The 14548-nt window shown below is 61.0% G+C and overlaps 2 protein-coding genes across 6 annotated transcripts in view; both read left to right on the forward strand.

Moving 5' to 3' along the window:
* Positions 1-14548, forward strand: part of LOC125087533 (uncharacterized) — a gene marked incomplete at its 5' end in the record, with an annotated part of 360005 nt that overhangs the window by 312830 nt on the left and 32627 nt on the right.
* Positions 9090-14548, forward strand: part of RBFOX3 (RNA binding fox-1 homolog 3) — a 79050-nt gene continuing 73591 nt past the window's right edge. The window contains exon 1 of one of the 5 annotated variants that reach the window (XM_047707850.1): positions 9090-9664. In XM_047707850.1, coding sequence (XP_047563806.1) covers positions 9560-9664 — 105 coding nt within the window. In that variant the 5' untranslated portion in view covers positions 9090-9559. The remainder of the gene's footprint in view (positions 9665-14548) is intronic. The other 4 variants (XM_047707854.1, XM_047707849.1, XM_047707852.1 and 1 more) reach the window with 4 other exon arrangements.

The following is a 14548-nucleotide window of genomic DNA, read 5'->3' on the forward strand; positions in this document are numbered from 1 at the left end:
CAACCTCCTCCGCCGCCCCCCCACCAAGCAAGTGAAGACCCAGGTGCTAAGCAGAGAAATTAGGCTGCCTTTCAGGAGATGCTAATGAGGCAAGTTGTAAGGGGATGAGGTTGAGCCAGAAAGGAAATTGTAGGGCCCTGCAGAAGCCACGGGCACTAGGGACCTGCAAGGAGACTGGCTAGCTAGTCCTCACTAGGAGCCGCAGGCTTCTCCTTGGCATGGGGGTCTCAGGTGGCCAGAGAATGAGAGAGCCTAAAGATAGACCATGCCCGTGAGAACACGCAGGGTCTCAGAGGGGTCTCTTCTGCCGGGGAGGATGTTTCCATGAAAGCTGCCATCAGCAGGGTGCCACCAGCCACCTCCAGCAAAACACTGAGGTCATTTGCACCCATTGGTGCCTTGGCTAGGGAAGGCAAGCAGGAGGAGGGCTGGACATCCTGGTCTGGCTGGAGCTGTCCCTGGTGCTGCAGTCCTTCCACTCTCCTTCCCACTTGCCAAGCCCGGTCCCCGTGCCCGTTCTTAGAAAAGGGGGATATTGGCTCCAGGCTGGGAGGGTTATCAGGCAGCAGCAGCGGTGAGAAATTGGGCCACAGAGCGATTTGAAGGTCCCAGTGTTTGATCTATTGCAGGGCTGGCTCCTTGCAGCTTTGCTGCCCCTGAGTTTGGTGACCTGAGAGAATTAAAGCTGCCTTAAATACAGTCTCTGTTGGCTGTATATTAATCAAGCAAGAATCAAAAGTCACAGCATCCTAGGGAAGTAAGAAAAGGCACAGACGGCTCCCCCTATCCTAATGCAGCAACTCTCAGCGGGAGGAAAGCCTGGGAGCTGCTAAGACAGCACAGGCCCTCCGCCCGCTGCCAGCTTTCCCCAAACCTCCTTGCCAGTGAATTCTCAGAAACCGTGTGTCTTGGAACTGGAGGGTTGTGTTGATGCCAAACAGTGCTGGACCCCAATGCCAGAGTAGATCAGGAACGAGGAGGGCTTTCCCCCCCGGTGTGACAGGGAGCAGAAGGATGGATGCCTGCAGGGGTGGGCGCCCCAGAATAGGCTCCCGCCTAAGACCCCCGTACCCCCACCAGAGATGCCCCGTTGCCCCTGCTCTTGGCACCCTCTAGAGAGTCTAATGAAAGAAGCGGCATCCACTGGCCCTTTCTCTGCTGCATTGTCCTCACAGTGGGCGGCAATCCATACAACTTCTCGGGCGCCTTTGGAGATGCTGGGCATGGCTGACACTAGCCAGGGTCCTGCCTATCCTTCCCTCTTCCCTGCCTTGGCTCCCTGCTCTCAACGCCTGAGAAAGGACCCCATATTGGGCCCCTCTCGTGCTGGGGGTGTGGGGAAGAGGGTCTGCGGGGAAATATCTCTTCCTTTGCTTCCTGGCAGAGCAGCCTGTCCTCGCCCCTGTGAGTCCTGGGACAAGCTCGGCTCCCATGAGGCTTCCCGGTGAGAAACCTCCCAGCCGCCACCCCCGCCCCACCTCCCACCACCCCATCACTCAGCTCCTGTCTGCAGCTTGGCACTGGCCGCCTGACACAGTGCACCCGCCTCCCCTGGGCCGTGCGCTTTGCCAGGACAGCACTGCCTCTCTGGGCCTTTGCTGCCTTGGGCTCCTAATGAGCTTTTAATGAGCTGATGCTTTGGCTCTAAGGGGCACAAAGGGGCAGAGGGAGAGTGGAATGCCAGCCCCCTTGCATTCTGCTTCCTGAAGCTTGAGGCTGTTTTTTCTTAACTAGCTGAGTGCTAGGGCTGGGGCTAGAGGCAGATGCTGGACTGAGTCTTTCAGACTCGCTCCGAGTGGAGGACCTGACTTTCACAGTCCTTGGGCCCCGGTGACTCCTTCTCTTCAGAGCTGCCCTGCAGCCTCTCACCCAGGCAGAAGGAAGGGGCAATGGCTCTCTGCTAAGTAAGATTGATTTTAACTGATGGCCAAGTGAAGAGGCCGACCTTTCAGTTGCTCGCTTTAGAAAGAGGCAGGAAACACAAGGCTGGGCTCTCGCTGCCTCTCCTCTGGGCAGCTCAGCCCCCTCCACAGTGGATATAAGAACAAACCTTGACCCCCTTCCTGTGGCTGTCTACTTAGGAGCCCTGCGTGCCACGATTCCTCAGTTCAGTCCTGACGGAACTCGACACAAACTCATGCTGGTCACAGCCACGGGAGATCCCCAAACGGCCGTCCATGTCACAGGCATGGTCCTCCCGTCCCCACACCTGAGGCACGCAGAGCTGCCGTTCGTCCCTCCCCTGGAGCACACGGCCTTCTTCTGCAGGCTCTGCTGGGTGACCCGCTGCCTCTCTCAGGAGTCAGAGGAGGGCACAGTGGCTTCGGCAGCTGGTCCGAGCTCCCCCTTGGCCCTCCTTCGAGGCTTTTCCCCTTTGAAAAAAATTAAAGTGGAAAGGTTTGTGTGAGAAACAAGGCAGAATCTCTTGACAGTCAGGGTGATAAAAATCTGAATGGGCTCCCCAGAGAGATGTCAGGGTCTCCCCCGGTGGAGTGCTTCAAGAAAAAAAAAAATAAAAAGACAGCGCCTGCCCCTGAAGGCTGCAGTGACTGCCAGCTAGAAGGCGGAGGACTGGACAGTGTGATCCCGAATTCTCTTCCAGCTCCACCGCCTGCACCAGGGTGCCCTCTTTTCCCTCCAGGGAAGGGGGGAGACCTGAGAGCAAGGGGCTGGCGCTGTCCCTGGTGCTGAAGGGCAGCAAGAGGGGGTGGGGATGCCGCGCCTGGGTGGGCTCGGTGGAGTGGTGGGTTCTGTTGGCTTACCTCAGCCCCGCAGCCTCTGCCGGTGATAAACGTAACAGGAGCCCTGCCCTGGGGACCCAGCCATCCAAGGGCATTCCAGGAGTGGGCGCTCGGAGCTAGGATCTTCATCCCCACGCAAATACCCAGCCTTCCCGCGCCTCTCTCTGGCTCCCGGTGGCGGGCCAGGCTCAGAGTGTGGGATGAGGATACGTAGGAAATGAAGCATCTCGTGGTAGATCAGCTAGGAACCCCCATGGAAGGTCTTCCTCTGTCCAACAGTAGCTTCTCTCTTTGGCTTGATCATAGGATTCAGCGACCCTACTGAGTTCTCATGACCTCCTGCCTAATGAGAAAGAGGAAATTTGAGATAATTGCCACACAGACGGAGCAGTGGTGTGATTAGTAAATGCCCAAGCTATTGCAAATGGCGATTATGTTAACAGATTTGGTTTGGGGTTGATCCTGTTAGGAGAGAGAGCCAAGGGCTAATGACGGGGATGCTCATGGAATGGCGCGAACCACGCAGTTGTAGGAGGGAGGCAAGAGCCTCGCGTGAATCCGCCAGCCAGAAAGCTTGATTTCCAGCCTAAACTCTGCCTCCCACTAGCTGTGTGACCTTGGGCCACCTCTGTGATCCTACAAGTGCCATCATGTACCACGTGGCCTCATCCTTCCCCCGCCACCTTGTGAGGATCCAGGAAAACAGACACGTTAGGTGTTCTGGGGAAGCCAGCAAAGCACTGAGCAAATAAAAGCTATTGTTCTGGTTGGTGGTCAGTGACGATAACCAATCCCCATCTTTTGCTTTCCTCGTGGACACGCTCATTCCCAGGATGTCTAAGCAAACATTTCAGGTCCTTGAGGCTTCACGTCAGAGATAGAAATAGGAACTCTAAATCCCCTTCCTCCTGCGGCTTCTGTGGCATTCTGGGGCCAGTACCCTGAACGGTGGCTTGGCCACAGTCGGCACCGTCGAGCACAGATCTGTTTCTCCGGAGCTCTCTCGGCCCGTTCCGCCTCCTTGCCAGGAGCTCATGGCCCAGATGCAGCAGGAGCCTGCAAAGAGCTTTCCAGGGCTGCAGCTGCCACTGCCTCTTACCCACCAAGCCCCGAGCAAGAGCCGCTCAGCACTGGCTGGTTTCAGATGTTCTTGTTGCTCTGCGATGAGCTCGCTTCCCCTCCCCAGAAGAGGAGAAGGGAGAAGTCCTGGGGGCTCATTTAAAGTAAATCAAGCTTGGCTGCAGTGCTGAGTGGAAAGAGCACAGTCGCGCGGCACCCACAGCCCCTTTTCTGAGAGCCGTCCTCCGGCTCACAGGCCCCAAGGGGAGGGGAACTTGCCAGAGAAAGATGTGCTTATAACTGCAACCCTGTGCAACTTCTGGCTTTGCCCATATATCTCGAGTGTGCCCTTTGCTTTCAGTCTTCCTATATTTATTATGTTTAATTTTGCTGGGACATGGTTGTAAGTGAGGCGATGGACCCGAATGTGGCTGGCAAGCGCCTCTTAATTAAACAGATAAATAAACTCCCTTTGCACGCGGATTTCTACTTTTGCTGCAGTCTGCTGGGACCAGGGGGACAGCACTGGTGGGCATGGAGGGGGCGCCGCGGGGCTGGAAGGTGGGTGCTGGCCCTGGCAGCCTGGACCGGGCCTGACTTCCCCTCAGCACCGCCGAGTGCCCTGTGGCTCAGGGATGCAGAGGGGCCCATGGGTGGGGTGGACCCCCAGTGCCCCCCTCCTCACAGGCCTGGCCGCAGAGGGGAGGCTCTGGCTAGTGTGAGTGGGCCCTCTGCTGGACATGTCCAGTGTGGCCTCAACAGCCAGGACAGCTCCCTCCCATCCTGGCCTCTACCAGTCCTCTTCCTCACAGGGGCTCCCGCGCTGACTTCTCTGCCCTTCTGGGTGAATCGGACACTAGAAGACAAAGCAGAAGGGGCCTCCCACTCCCAAAGTAGGGAAGCTGTCCCCTTCAGGAATCAGAGGGGCTCCCAGATTTCACATGAAGACAAGGAGCTGCCTGTCCTCAACCTGACATTTCCCCAAAGGGGTCTGTCGGATGCACCCCAGCAGCTCGGGGCTTTCCCCTGTCTTCACTCCTGTGTCCATAGCTGTGGAACTGGGGTGTGAATCCCCCGGAAGAGATTCAGTTGGTTGCGTGGGTGTCTGGTTGGTTCACATAGAAGAGCTTTCTCGGGTCACCGCAGCCTCCCACCACAGCTCCCACCCTGAGCTCTGCCCATCCTAGCCCACCCTGCCATGGAAAAGCCACGCACAGCTGTGCCACTGCTGCCTCCTTGGTGCTCATGCCCAAGCCTGTGCCAAACACCCTGAAGTTAGGACAGGGAGCTCCGGCTCTGCTGGAAGCACCAAGCACGCTGTCTCTGTAGATTACGGCCCAGCTGCAACCGGAGACGGTGAGCTCACCCCTTGTCCTGGCACGCCTTTGCCAAGCTCCAGGCTGTCCTCTGCACATAGGTGAAGGCTGAGGACACCAGTCTAGGTGCTCAGAATGTGAGAGAGGGGCAGGCCCATGAGTAACTCAGCCCCCCACCCAGCCTCCCCTAGAGAGACTTCAGGGCTTTTGTTTCCTGTGGGAATATACCCACGTGTGGCCTTGGGAATTTCCAGAGGATCGGGGGAATGTCATAGGCTGTTGCACACCAGATCGACTACAGAACTGCCTACCTTTTGTTAAAAACACAGGCCGACTTGGATACTTCCTGGCATACACTTTCCCAAGGAGACTCCGTGTCCCCATTTCGCAGAGGTACACACGAAGACTGAGGATGTTTGCAAGGCTGCTCAGGCCTAGGTCTCCCGGAGCAGGTGGGAAAGGCAGGCCTTGCCCTGCAAGGGGGAAAGGGGGGCACCCAGGAGGGCTCCCTCCAGGGAAGGTGACACGGGGCGGGGGGGCAGGCAGGAAGGAGCCAAGAGATCTCCAAAGCCCTGGAACCATCCAGACCTTTTGAGGTGCCTCTTTGCCTGGTATTTATAGTGGTGCCCAGGAGCGCAGGAATAATTACAGCTCCGTTTCTGCCTCCCTAACGAGGCCTTTCTCAGATTCAGGGCGAATGGGATATTTTTTTCCTTGGCTCTTTTTTTAAGTAGTGAATATTAGAGCTGGATTGACAGCCCTTCCCAGGGCGCAGCCTCCCTTCCCCCCAGAAGTGGGGGCAGTAGCGCCCTGGGCCCCAGGGGCTTCCCCCACCCGCCACTCAGGAGGCACCGGGGGCTCAGGAGGGCCGTTAGGAGTACGGACACCTGAAGAATGCTGTACCCTGCTGTGTAGGCACTGGAGGTCTGAGGTGAGGGGGGCAAGGACCGCACAGACTCAGGAACAGTCACCGTCGATGTGTTGTGTATCCTTGGGACACCCCCAGGAGCACAGTTGGGGGAGCACAGGCCCCTTCTCGCCTTTCTCCTCCCGTCCATGACGTAGAGATGGTCCTGATGCCCCAAGCAGTCGGGACCCAACCCCAGCGGCATGGCTTTCTGCGGCAGCTTTGCCCAGCTCGGGCTTCCAAGCCGCACGGGCTGCTGTGGCCGCCTCAGCATTGGGATCAGCTCTGGGGTGAGGGTGGGGGCAGGACACCCGCACTCATCTCTGCCAGGTCCCCTTTCAGGCGCTGGGGTGATGCTGTGCAGACCAGCCAGCAGCTTCCCTGCCCTCCTGACACTCAACTCTTGAGAGGAAGACCAGAGGGGCTACAGTGTTTGGCTAGTTGGCGGCCTAACCCCCCCAAAGACGCCACCCCCGCCCCCCGCCGTGGACAGAGCCTCTCTCAAGTTTGTCAGTTAGTAACTGGCTCGAAGTGGAAGTCACGAGCCCGTGGCCCAGCACAGGAGGCGGTGGGCACACAGCCCGTCCTGAGAAAGAGGCCGGACGCACACGATGTTCAGATCCTTCTTCTGGACGTGGTGGTGGTTGTTAATTCCGTGTTGCTGTTCTCAGTCTCTCTGGAGCCCAGGTGTGACCAGCTGACTGACGGAGGCAGGTGTCTAGACACGCTCCCAGGGCCTGACACTCTGTGGAGGTGAGGCTTGAAGCCAGGGCCGCCAGGCTGAAAGGCCCCACAGATGACCAGGAGGCAAGGATGCCGGAAGCCGAGCACTGAGCTCAGAGGTCCCTCCAGGAAAGCTTCCCCAACCCCAGCCCATGTCTGAGCTCACCCCAGATCTGCGCTCCCACTCTCCTGGCCCATCACAGGTCTTAGCACGGTAGGCTGCAGTGTGTCGGCTTGCTTTCCCCACCAGACGGTGCACTCACTCCAGGGCAGAGCACTTGGTCTTTACAGCCCCAGCACTTGGTGCGGTCTCTGTCAGCACGTAGTGGGTTCTCAGGGGAAAACAGGAGAGTCAACTCAAAGGGTGTCTCCTGTAGGTTGGACAATGTTTAAGACACTCTCAAATCCTCTTATAAGAGGAATAAAGCCTCAGTCTCTGTAGATGTTGGGTAACAATGACAAATTAACGAGTGAATGATTCACACGGACAGTGGACTTAGAGCGCAGGGCCGGGGGTTAATGCTACACAGCTGCCCCGGGTTCCTGACCATCCTCCAGGGAGCGAGCAGCCAGGGCGGCAACAGCAGAAGGGAGGGAAGGCTTCTGAAACAGGAGAGCAGAGCAGCAGGACCGGGGAGGCAGGGGCCCCCAGGGCGGCCCCTGCTCTTGTAGCTGGGGCCACCCTGGGCTCCACCTTCCGCAGGACAGCCCTCTCTCCGCGCAAATGCTACACCCAGCCCCGCAATCCTCCCCAGATGCCCCAGGCTTCAGCGCCGGGCCACCCCACCACTGTCTCAGGCCGTCGGAGTACCTCTTCTGGGAGACGAGTTAATAACCATCCCGCCCAGGGGCAGGGGACGGCCTCTGCAAGTCCATAGCCAAGCGTGCCACCCGAGAGAGGGGCTCCAGAAAAGGGTCAGCTAGTGCGGCTACGTGCGGCGGGGCGGGCTGTCCCCACTGCAGCCTCTCCCTCGACCCTTGTCCCTTCTGCCATCTGCCTCCCTTCCAGACGGTGCACGCCCTTTCCTTCTAAGGAAGGTGAACCGCAGCTACTTTGAGAGACACGAGGTGCCTGACAGAGCGGTGTCCGAGGGGCACACACCTGCCTGCCTTGCTCGAATGGAGCTTGTTCCCAAACAGGGCTTGGAGGTGGCCTGTTCTCAACCCATCCCTCTTCCCTCCCTGCCACTTCCTCCGGAATGGCTCTTACAGACACATACTGCAGGGAGCACAGTAAGACATCTCAGACACTGTTCCCCCAACCTCTCGGAACAGGTGCACAAATGGGAGCCCAGAAAGGACAAGCCACTTTCCTAAAATCACACAGCAAGTGAAAGGGCCTCCCTCTGATGGGTGGCTTTCCCATTATAAGGGGGTCCCAGCCCTCCCTCCCTCCAGAGTGGGGCTTGCTCTCAGAAGTGAAAGAAAGAAAATCTCAGGTGCCTTAGGAAGGATAGGTGAGTCCAGAATTGGTCCTGGGTATTTGTGGGTTTCTCCCCTTACCAGGAGAAGCGTGCATACATGGGACAAGAGGCTAGGTGTGTCCTCCTGCTGGCTCTACCTCTAGGGGTGGCAGGTAGCAGACTGTCCCTCACAGCCAGGCTCACCTGTGGCTTGTCCCGGTTAATGAGCCTGGTCAGGGGCATCTGTCCAGTGTGAGTGCACGCAGGCCGGTGGGGGAGGGTGTGTGTGCCTGGTGAAGCTGCAGACACACACACACATAAACACACACATCTGTGACAGTGGTGGTATAGGGACAGTGAACACCTGAGCCAAGCAGTGGCTGGGTTCTGGGGTCCATATGTGTGCACTCCTGCGGCATCGTGTGTGTCCACCAAGTCCAGCGCGATGGAGTCTGGGGAGGGGAGAGGAGGGTGCATTGTGGCCAGTGCCCCTTGTCCCCGCCCCCTCCCCGTATTAAATATCCACAGGACCATGTGCCTAGGCAGGCCTAAGGTGTAAATGAGGTCTGGGGGCCGTGGGGGTGGGCAGGAGAAGCCCCCGGGTGCTCCAGCTGGCTTTCCGAGCTCTGGGCGGCGGAGAAGCGCTCCCCGGCTAGGAAGCCTCTGCGTAGATGCCCTCATTACATCACCGACATCCCCGCCACTGAGCCGGCCTCCCTTATGAGAGGCGCCGCTCGGAACGCCGAGCAGGACGAAGCGCCTTCCGGTCGGCCGCAAAGCCGGCAGAGCCGGTCCTCTCCGCAGCGGCCGGCGGGCCGAAGGGAGATGCCGGAGCCCATGCCCGGGGCAGCCGCTGGACGCGGGGCGGAGGAGGGCCGCCGAGGGGCCCCGGAGAGGGCGCCGGCGGGCGAGGGGTTAAGTGTGTGATCAGCTGTCGCGCCGTCGTTCCGGATTCTCTTCCCTCGGCGCGGGGCTCTGTTTGAGGTTGGAGTACGCCAGGGACTCCCCCTCCCACCGCTACACACGCGCGCACACGCGCGCACTCACACGCACACGCACCACTCTTTGCAGACAGGGCTCCGGTGGCTCCAAAGTGACGGGCGCCCGCTCCCCCGCTGCCCTCGTCCCTCCTCTCGCGCACACAGCCTGCCGGGCCGTGTTCTCGCGCGCGCTCTCCCCAGCATCCCCGCCCGGGCAGGGGAGCACCGGGCAGAGGCGCGCCGCTCGCCGTCCATGCCTCCCTCCTGAGGAGCGCCGCGAGGGGGAGGGGAGGGCCGAGGAGGAAGAGGAGGAGGAGGAGACCGAGAGGGCGCCGGGGAGGCAGGGCGCGCGCACACACCGAGGGACGCGCGGAGGGTGCGAGCCGCGCAGCGAGCGCAGAGCTGCCGCCGGGCGCCCCCCTGCCGCCCCATGCTGTGCTCCATGGCGAACTCGGGCTGCCTCCTGCTGTCCAACTCCGGCAGCATGCTCCCGCACTCCGTGCCATGCCCGCCCGCCTTCCTCTACCTCCAACAGGTAAGCTGCCCCCGGCCCGGCGCGGCCCCCCGCCCGGCGCACGTGCGCCCCGCGCCGCCGCCCACCCCGCGCTCGGCCGCCTCCGCGCCGCCGCCGGGGCCCCGCTGCGCTCCCCGCGTCATGGCGCCGGGGCCCGGCGGGGGGAGCGGCGGCCGAGCGCGGGGTCGCCCCGGGCGCGCGCGGCGCGGGGCGGGGGGCCGGAGTTTGGGGCGTCGCTCGCAACTTTTCCGAAGGCGCCGGAGGGGGCGGCGGGCGGAGTCTCGGGGGAAGCCGGAGGGGAGGGGGCGGGGGTTCTCGGCGCCGCGGTCACTTTGGGGAACTTCGCGCCGGGCCGCGGGGGGCGCGGGGGCGGGGAGCTGGGCCCCTCCCCGGCCGCGTCGGGAAAGCCGGGGGGCCGCGCGGAGGCGGCGGCGGCGGGGGCGCCGAGCTCTGCTGCAGCGGGGACCGCGCGCGGGCCTCGGGGGAGACGGGCCACCCGCCTGGTGGGGCTGGCGAGGGAGGCCCCGGAGCTCCGGCCGGGGGAGGGGGCTGGGGCCAGACTTTTGCTATCTGCCGGGCTGCGCAGGAAGCTCGGGCTGGTGAGGGGGGCAGAAAGACGAGCGACTCTGAGCCCCCAAAACCCCAGGACGCTCCACGGGAGGTGCGCACAGAGCAGCAGCTGCCGCCTGCCCGCCCGCCTGCCGTGGCGTGTGGGGCTGTGGGGCGGGGGTCCTGCGATCCCACCCAATGCGGAATCAGTGCGGTCCCAGGCCTGCATTGGGGATGGAGGGGGCACTTCCTCGCCTCCCCGAGGTCCCTTGGTCTCTCGGGGCTGTGGATCCCAGTGCCGGCCCAGCCAGAGCCGGCTGGGGGCTGCGGTACCCTGCCTCACCCACCCAGGCCGCCCACACCTCCGGGCTCGGCCTCCCTCCCTGCACTCTGGGGCTGCTTGCTTTATCTTTAGCACCCCGAACCTCTGCCTGGGTCTGCAGGGGTGGGGGCAGCTGCTTGCTTGGAGAGGCCCGGGGCTTGAAGGGGGAAGACGGTGAGGCCTGGAGATCTCAGGCTGACGGTCCTGGGGCCTGCACACCCCAGCGGGGAGTGTTCCTGTGGGACTGGGTCTGCACCTGGGCCTGGGTGTGGAGGTGGGAGGCAGAAGGTAGAGGGGATCACGCGCAGCTGCCAGTCAGGGTCAGGCCAGGCCTGAGAGTCTTAAGTGAACATGTACTTCCACCACCTCTCCTGTGTATGCATTTGAAGGTGTGTTTCTTGGAGACAGTGACAGGCTCCAGGTGGGGCCGGGCGTTTGGTTGGTGGGTTCTTGTCATTTTGTGTCCCTTGGGCTCCCCAGGGAGCCAAGAAAGAAGAGGCCATTGCAGGTGGCTCAGGAGGAGCTGTGGACGCGCAGGCAAAGATGGGGCCCTCAGAGCTGAGCCAGGTCAGTCCCTAGGCTGCTGGGCTCTCAGGTCAGCCTCTTACAAGGATCCACGCAGCGGGATTGCTGAGCGTGTCAGCAGCTGCAGAGGAAGGGACAGGGCGGGGGGGGGGCGGTTACTGACCGCTGGTGAGACACAAAGGGCCATCGCAGTGGCCTGTGATCCACAGACCTTGGCCCTTGCTCCCACCCTCCCTAGGACCACCTGTGACATCTGGGCAGTCCTGGGCACAGCTCAGTGGTGACAGGAGCTGCTGAGGGACCTCCCATTCCCCCAGGCAGGCAGGTATCCAAGCCCAGGCCGTGACCGACTCCCCAAATTCCACATCTTCATTTGAGTTGCAGACGGTCAGGGTGGACCTGGGAGGTCAGCCTTCCAGGGCATACCAATTTTTCGTGAGTGCAGCAGTCACTTGGGGACCGCTGGGGTGGGCCCCAGGAATCTGCATTTCTAACAAGCCCACAGGTAAAGTCAGGAGCAGACCTACCAGACCCGCTCAGGTAGGAAGCATCTGCCCCACCCCCATGGCTACACATGGGAACTCCCCGGGGCTGTCAGACCCCAGGAGACCCCAGCTCCCTACGCAGACAGTGGGTTGGAGGTTAATCTGCAGTGCACTGGCTGTATTAGGCAAGTCAGTTCACCTCTCTGAACCTCAGGATCTTCCTCTGCGAAGGAGAACAAGAGTATCCCATCCTCTCAGGCCGAACGGGAGGGTTGAGTTTCAATGAAGTCGCCGCAAGCCTCTGGGAACTGGCAAATGTTGGCACTGCCTTGATGGCATCAGACCCGTGCTGGTAGTTGGGGTGAGCGTACCCAGCCACACGACCCGGAGGAAGGCACGCCAGTCCCTCCAGGGCCAGGTCAGTGCATTCCCAGCTGGTGGCATTTGGAGCTTTCTGGAGGGGCAGCGGTAAGGCGAGAAGATGCCAGTGGGCCACAGCCATCCCAAGTGGGTGTCTGCCATGAGCACAGTCGTCTCTGGGAAAACCAGAACGTGCCCACTGGGCCAGGCTCTGAAGTACCCTGTTTCCTCCGAAGCAGTCTGCAGCGCGTGGCCGTGTGTCTCCAAGGGCTGGGAGAGATCTCGAATGCAGCCATTTCCTGGCTCTCTGTAGGAACACAGGCTTCTGGGAGCACATGCAGCTCCGGTGGTCCTGGGTCGGCGAGAAACAAATAACGACGGACCACCTCTGGAGGGAGACAGAGCCTCCATGTCCCCTGGAAGTGGAGGCCACGGGAGGAGGGGGTCCCAGGCAGCCCCCTGGGCAGGTATCTGGGATCAGAGCTCGCCTTCCCCGCAGCCCTGCCTTGCAGGTCTGCGTGAGCGAGCCCTGGTGCTGTCGGCAGGCTCTGGGTTGAGTCTCGGCTGCACCCCTGAGAGGAGGAGCAGGGGCGAACACGGGAAATCAAGCAGGACACGAGACGCGGTTTGTGGCACAGTGAGATGCAGCATTTAAACAGACAGGCGCTGGCAGCATACAGGCTTCCCGACTTGCAGTTAGAAGGCGAAAGTCAACCAACAGAATTCCATTCTCTGTTAATGCAGCGCCGGAGCGGAGCCTTTTCCTGCTGCATGGGCTCAACCCCACGTGTGCAGAGACCGGGCCGTGTCCCCTCCGAGACACAGCGACTCTGTAATTCCTTAGAGACACTCGTCGTCAGGCGTCTCTCCTCCCAACCTCTCAGCGGAGCTGGTGATTGTCAGAGTCCTAACTGGCCGCTGCACACGTCGGGTCACTGGCCCCAGGAGACGTCCAGCTGCTGTCCGGGCTCTGGTATTTGCTAAGAGCTTACCTGAGGGGCCCCGGGCAACATCGGTTTCCCCACCTGCCCAGCCTGGTGTGGAGCCCACTGAGGGCTCCCTGTGAGTCCCTCAGTTCCCCACAGGGCAGCCCAGAGCCCTGCTCCCCCCACACCTGGCCCCTCCTAGGGATCCTGGGGTGGGACACAGGAAGACTGTTGACCGTGGTGCATTGTGACCAGCCCAGCAAGACATGAGGTCGATACTGGTCACCTTTCAGAGCAGGGAGGAGTTCGTCTGCAAATTGAGAAGCTCGGTAAGACTCCCTGTGAGGCCCTCGTCTGGGCCCCAGGAGAAGACAGTTGTAGGGAGCAGGAGGGAAAACCCCAGGGCCACAAAGTGAGATTTTGTCACAGTTGTGACTTACTGTTAAGCGGCAGTGTGCTGTAGGGAATCTTATCACCATATCCCATTGCAAAGCCGGGAAATCACTCTGGGGGAGAGATACAAGGGCCTTAAGTTTCATAAGAAGGAGCACAGGAGCGCCGGTGACGAGGGGTGGGGCTGCACCGGTGGGTCACGCTGGTCGGAGGGAGAGCGGGCCCTGGAGACGGTGAGCGGCACCTTCCTGAGGGCTGTGTTCCGAGCTCTGTTGATCTCATCTTCCTTCTGCCCTCAATCGGATGAAATCATGGATAGCCTCGCTTGCCCTCGAAGATACTGGCAGCCTCCGGAAGTTTCCATGGAGGGTGTGGCCTTTGCACCCAGCTGCCAGCATGAGGCTCGTTGCCTGTTGGAGTCGCTGACGGCGAGAAGCACTCCCTCGGGCTCTGGGACCCAAGGGCTTCTGGGGGTGGTCGGGGAATTCTAGGGTCTATTTGAGATTCATTAGGAAGTTCGTCTCTTATTAATAATTGCTTTTGGGGGGTAGCAACACCACTCGATAGAACTTTTCGTTGGATTAGTTACCGTAGCAAAGGTCCTGCAGCTTCTCATGCTGCCTGAGTGTGCCCGGGGCTGCTGTCTGTCCCCTGGGCTGTTGGCCTGTCTCCTTGGTGTGACTTCAGGAACCCCGTCTGGGACATGCTTCCTGCCGCAGACATCAGGGCCTGTGAGTACACCCTGGCCTGCGGGAGGGCCGGGCCCAGGACAGAAGCTTGTCCGAGTCTTCAGAAGGTACTCCTGTCGCAGTCTGGGCCGTGGGGGTCCTCTGGTCGCCGAAGCCACTCAGTGATTTCTGTGGGTCCCTACCCAGTTAGCGCTCTGGTGGTCCACGTTTGTTGCAGAATTGGCCAAGTATGAGTGCACATTTCACAGTTAAGGAAACCGAGGCACATGGAGGTTGGGGGACGCCACCGACAAGCAGAGCCTGGCTTCCACCCCAGAATCAAGGCTCGGGTGTGTCTCGGCTGGAGGGTGCCGTGGACCCGGGAGCATCTGCCCTCTGACCGCCTCCCAGCCATGGGCAGAGCCCAAGTGTCGGGATGGGAGCCTCCGTGCGGTGCGAGCTCTCATCGTGCCTGCGGAGTTTTAGCCAACGGCGTTTCGGAGATTGCTTTTGGGTTGGGGAGAGTGGAAGTGGCCTGCTTTGTTGACTCTCGTCCTGTGGGGTGCGTGGGTTTCCCTGGAGAGCGTGAGCAGGGAGCCTGGCGCGCCGCCGGAGGAGCACAGGAGACGGGCAGGACAAGAAGCTTGGGGTGCGGCCTGGAGGGAGACCCAGCTTGG

The sequence above is a fragment of the Lutra lutra genome, chromosome 16 (assembly GCF_902655055.1).
Source record: "Lutra lutra chromosome 16, mLutLut1.2, whole genome shotgun sequence".
In the NCBI taxonomy this organism is placed as follows: domain Eukaryota; kingdom Metazoa; phylum Chordata; class Mammalia; order Carnivora; family Mustelidae; genus Lutra; species Lutra lutra.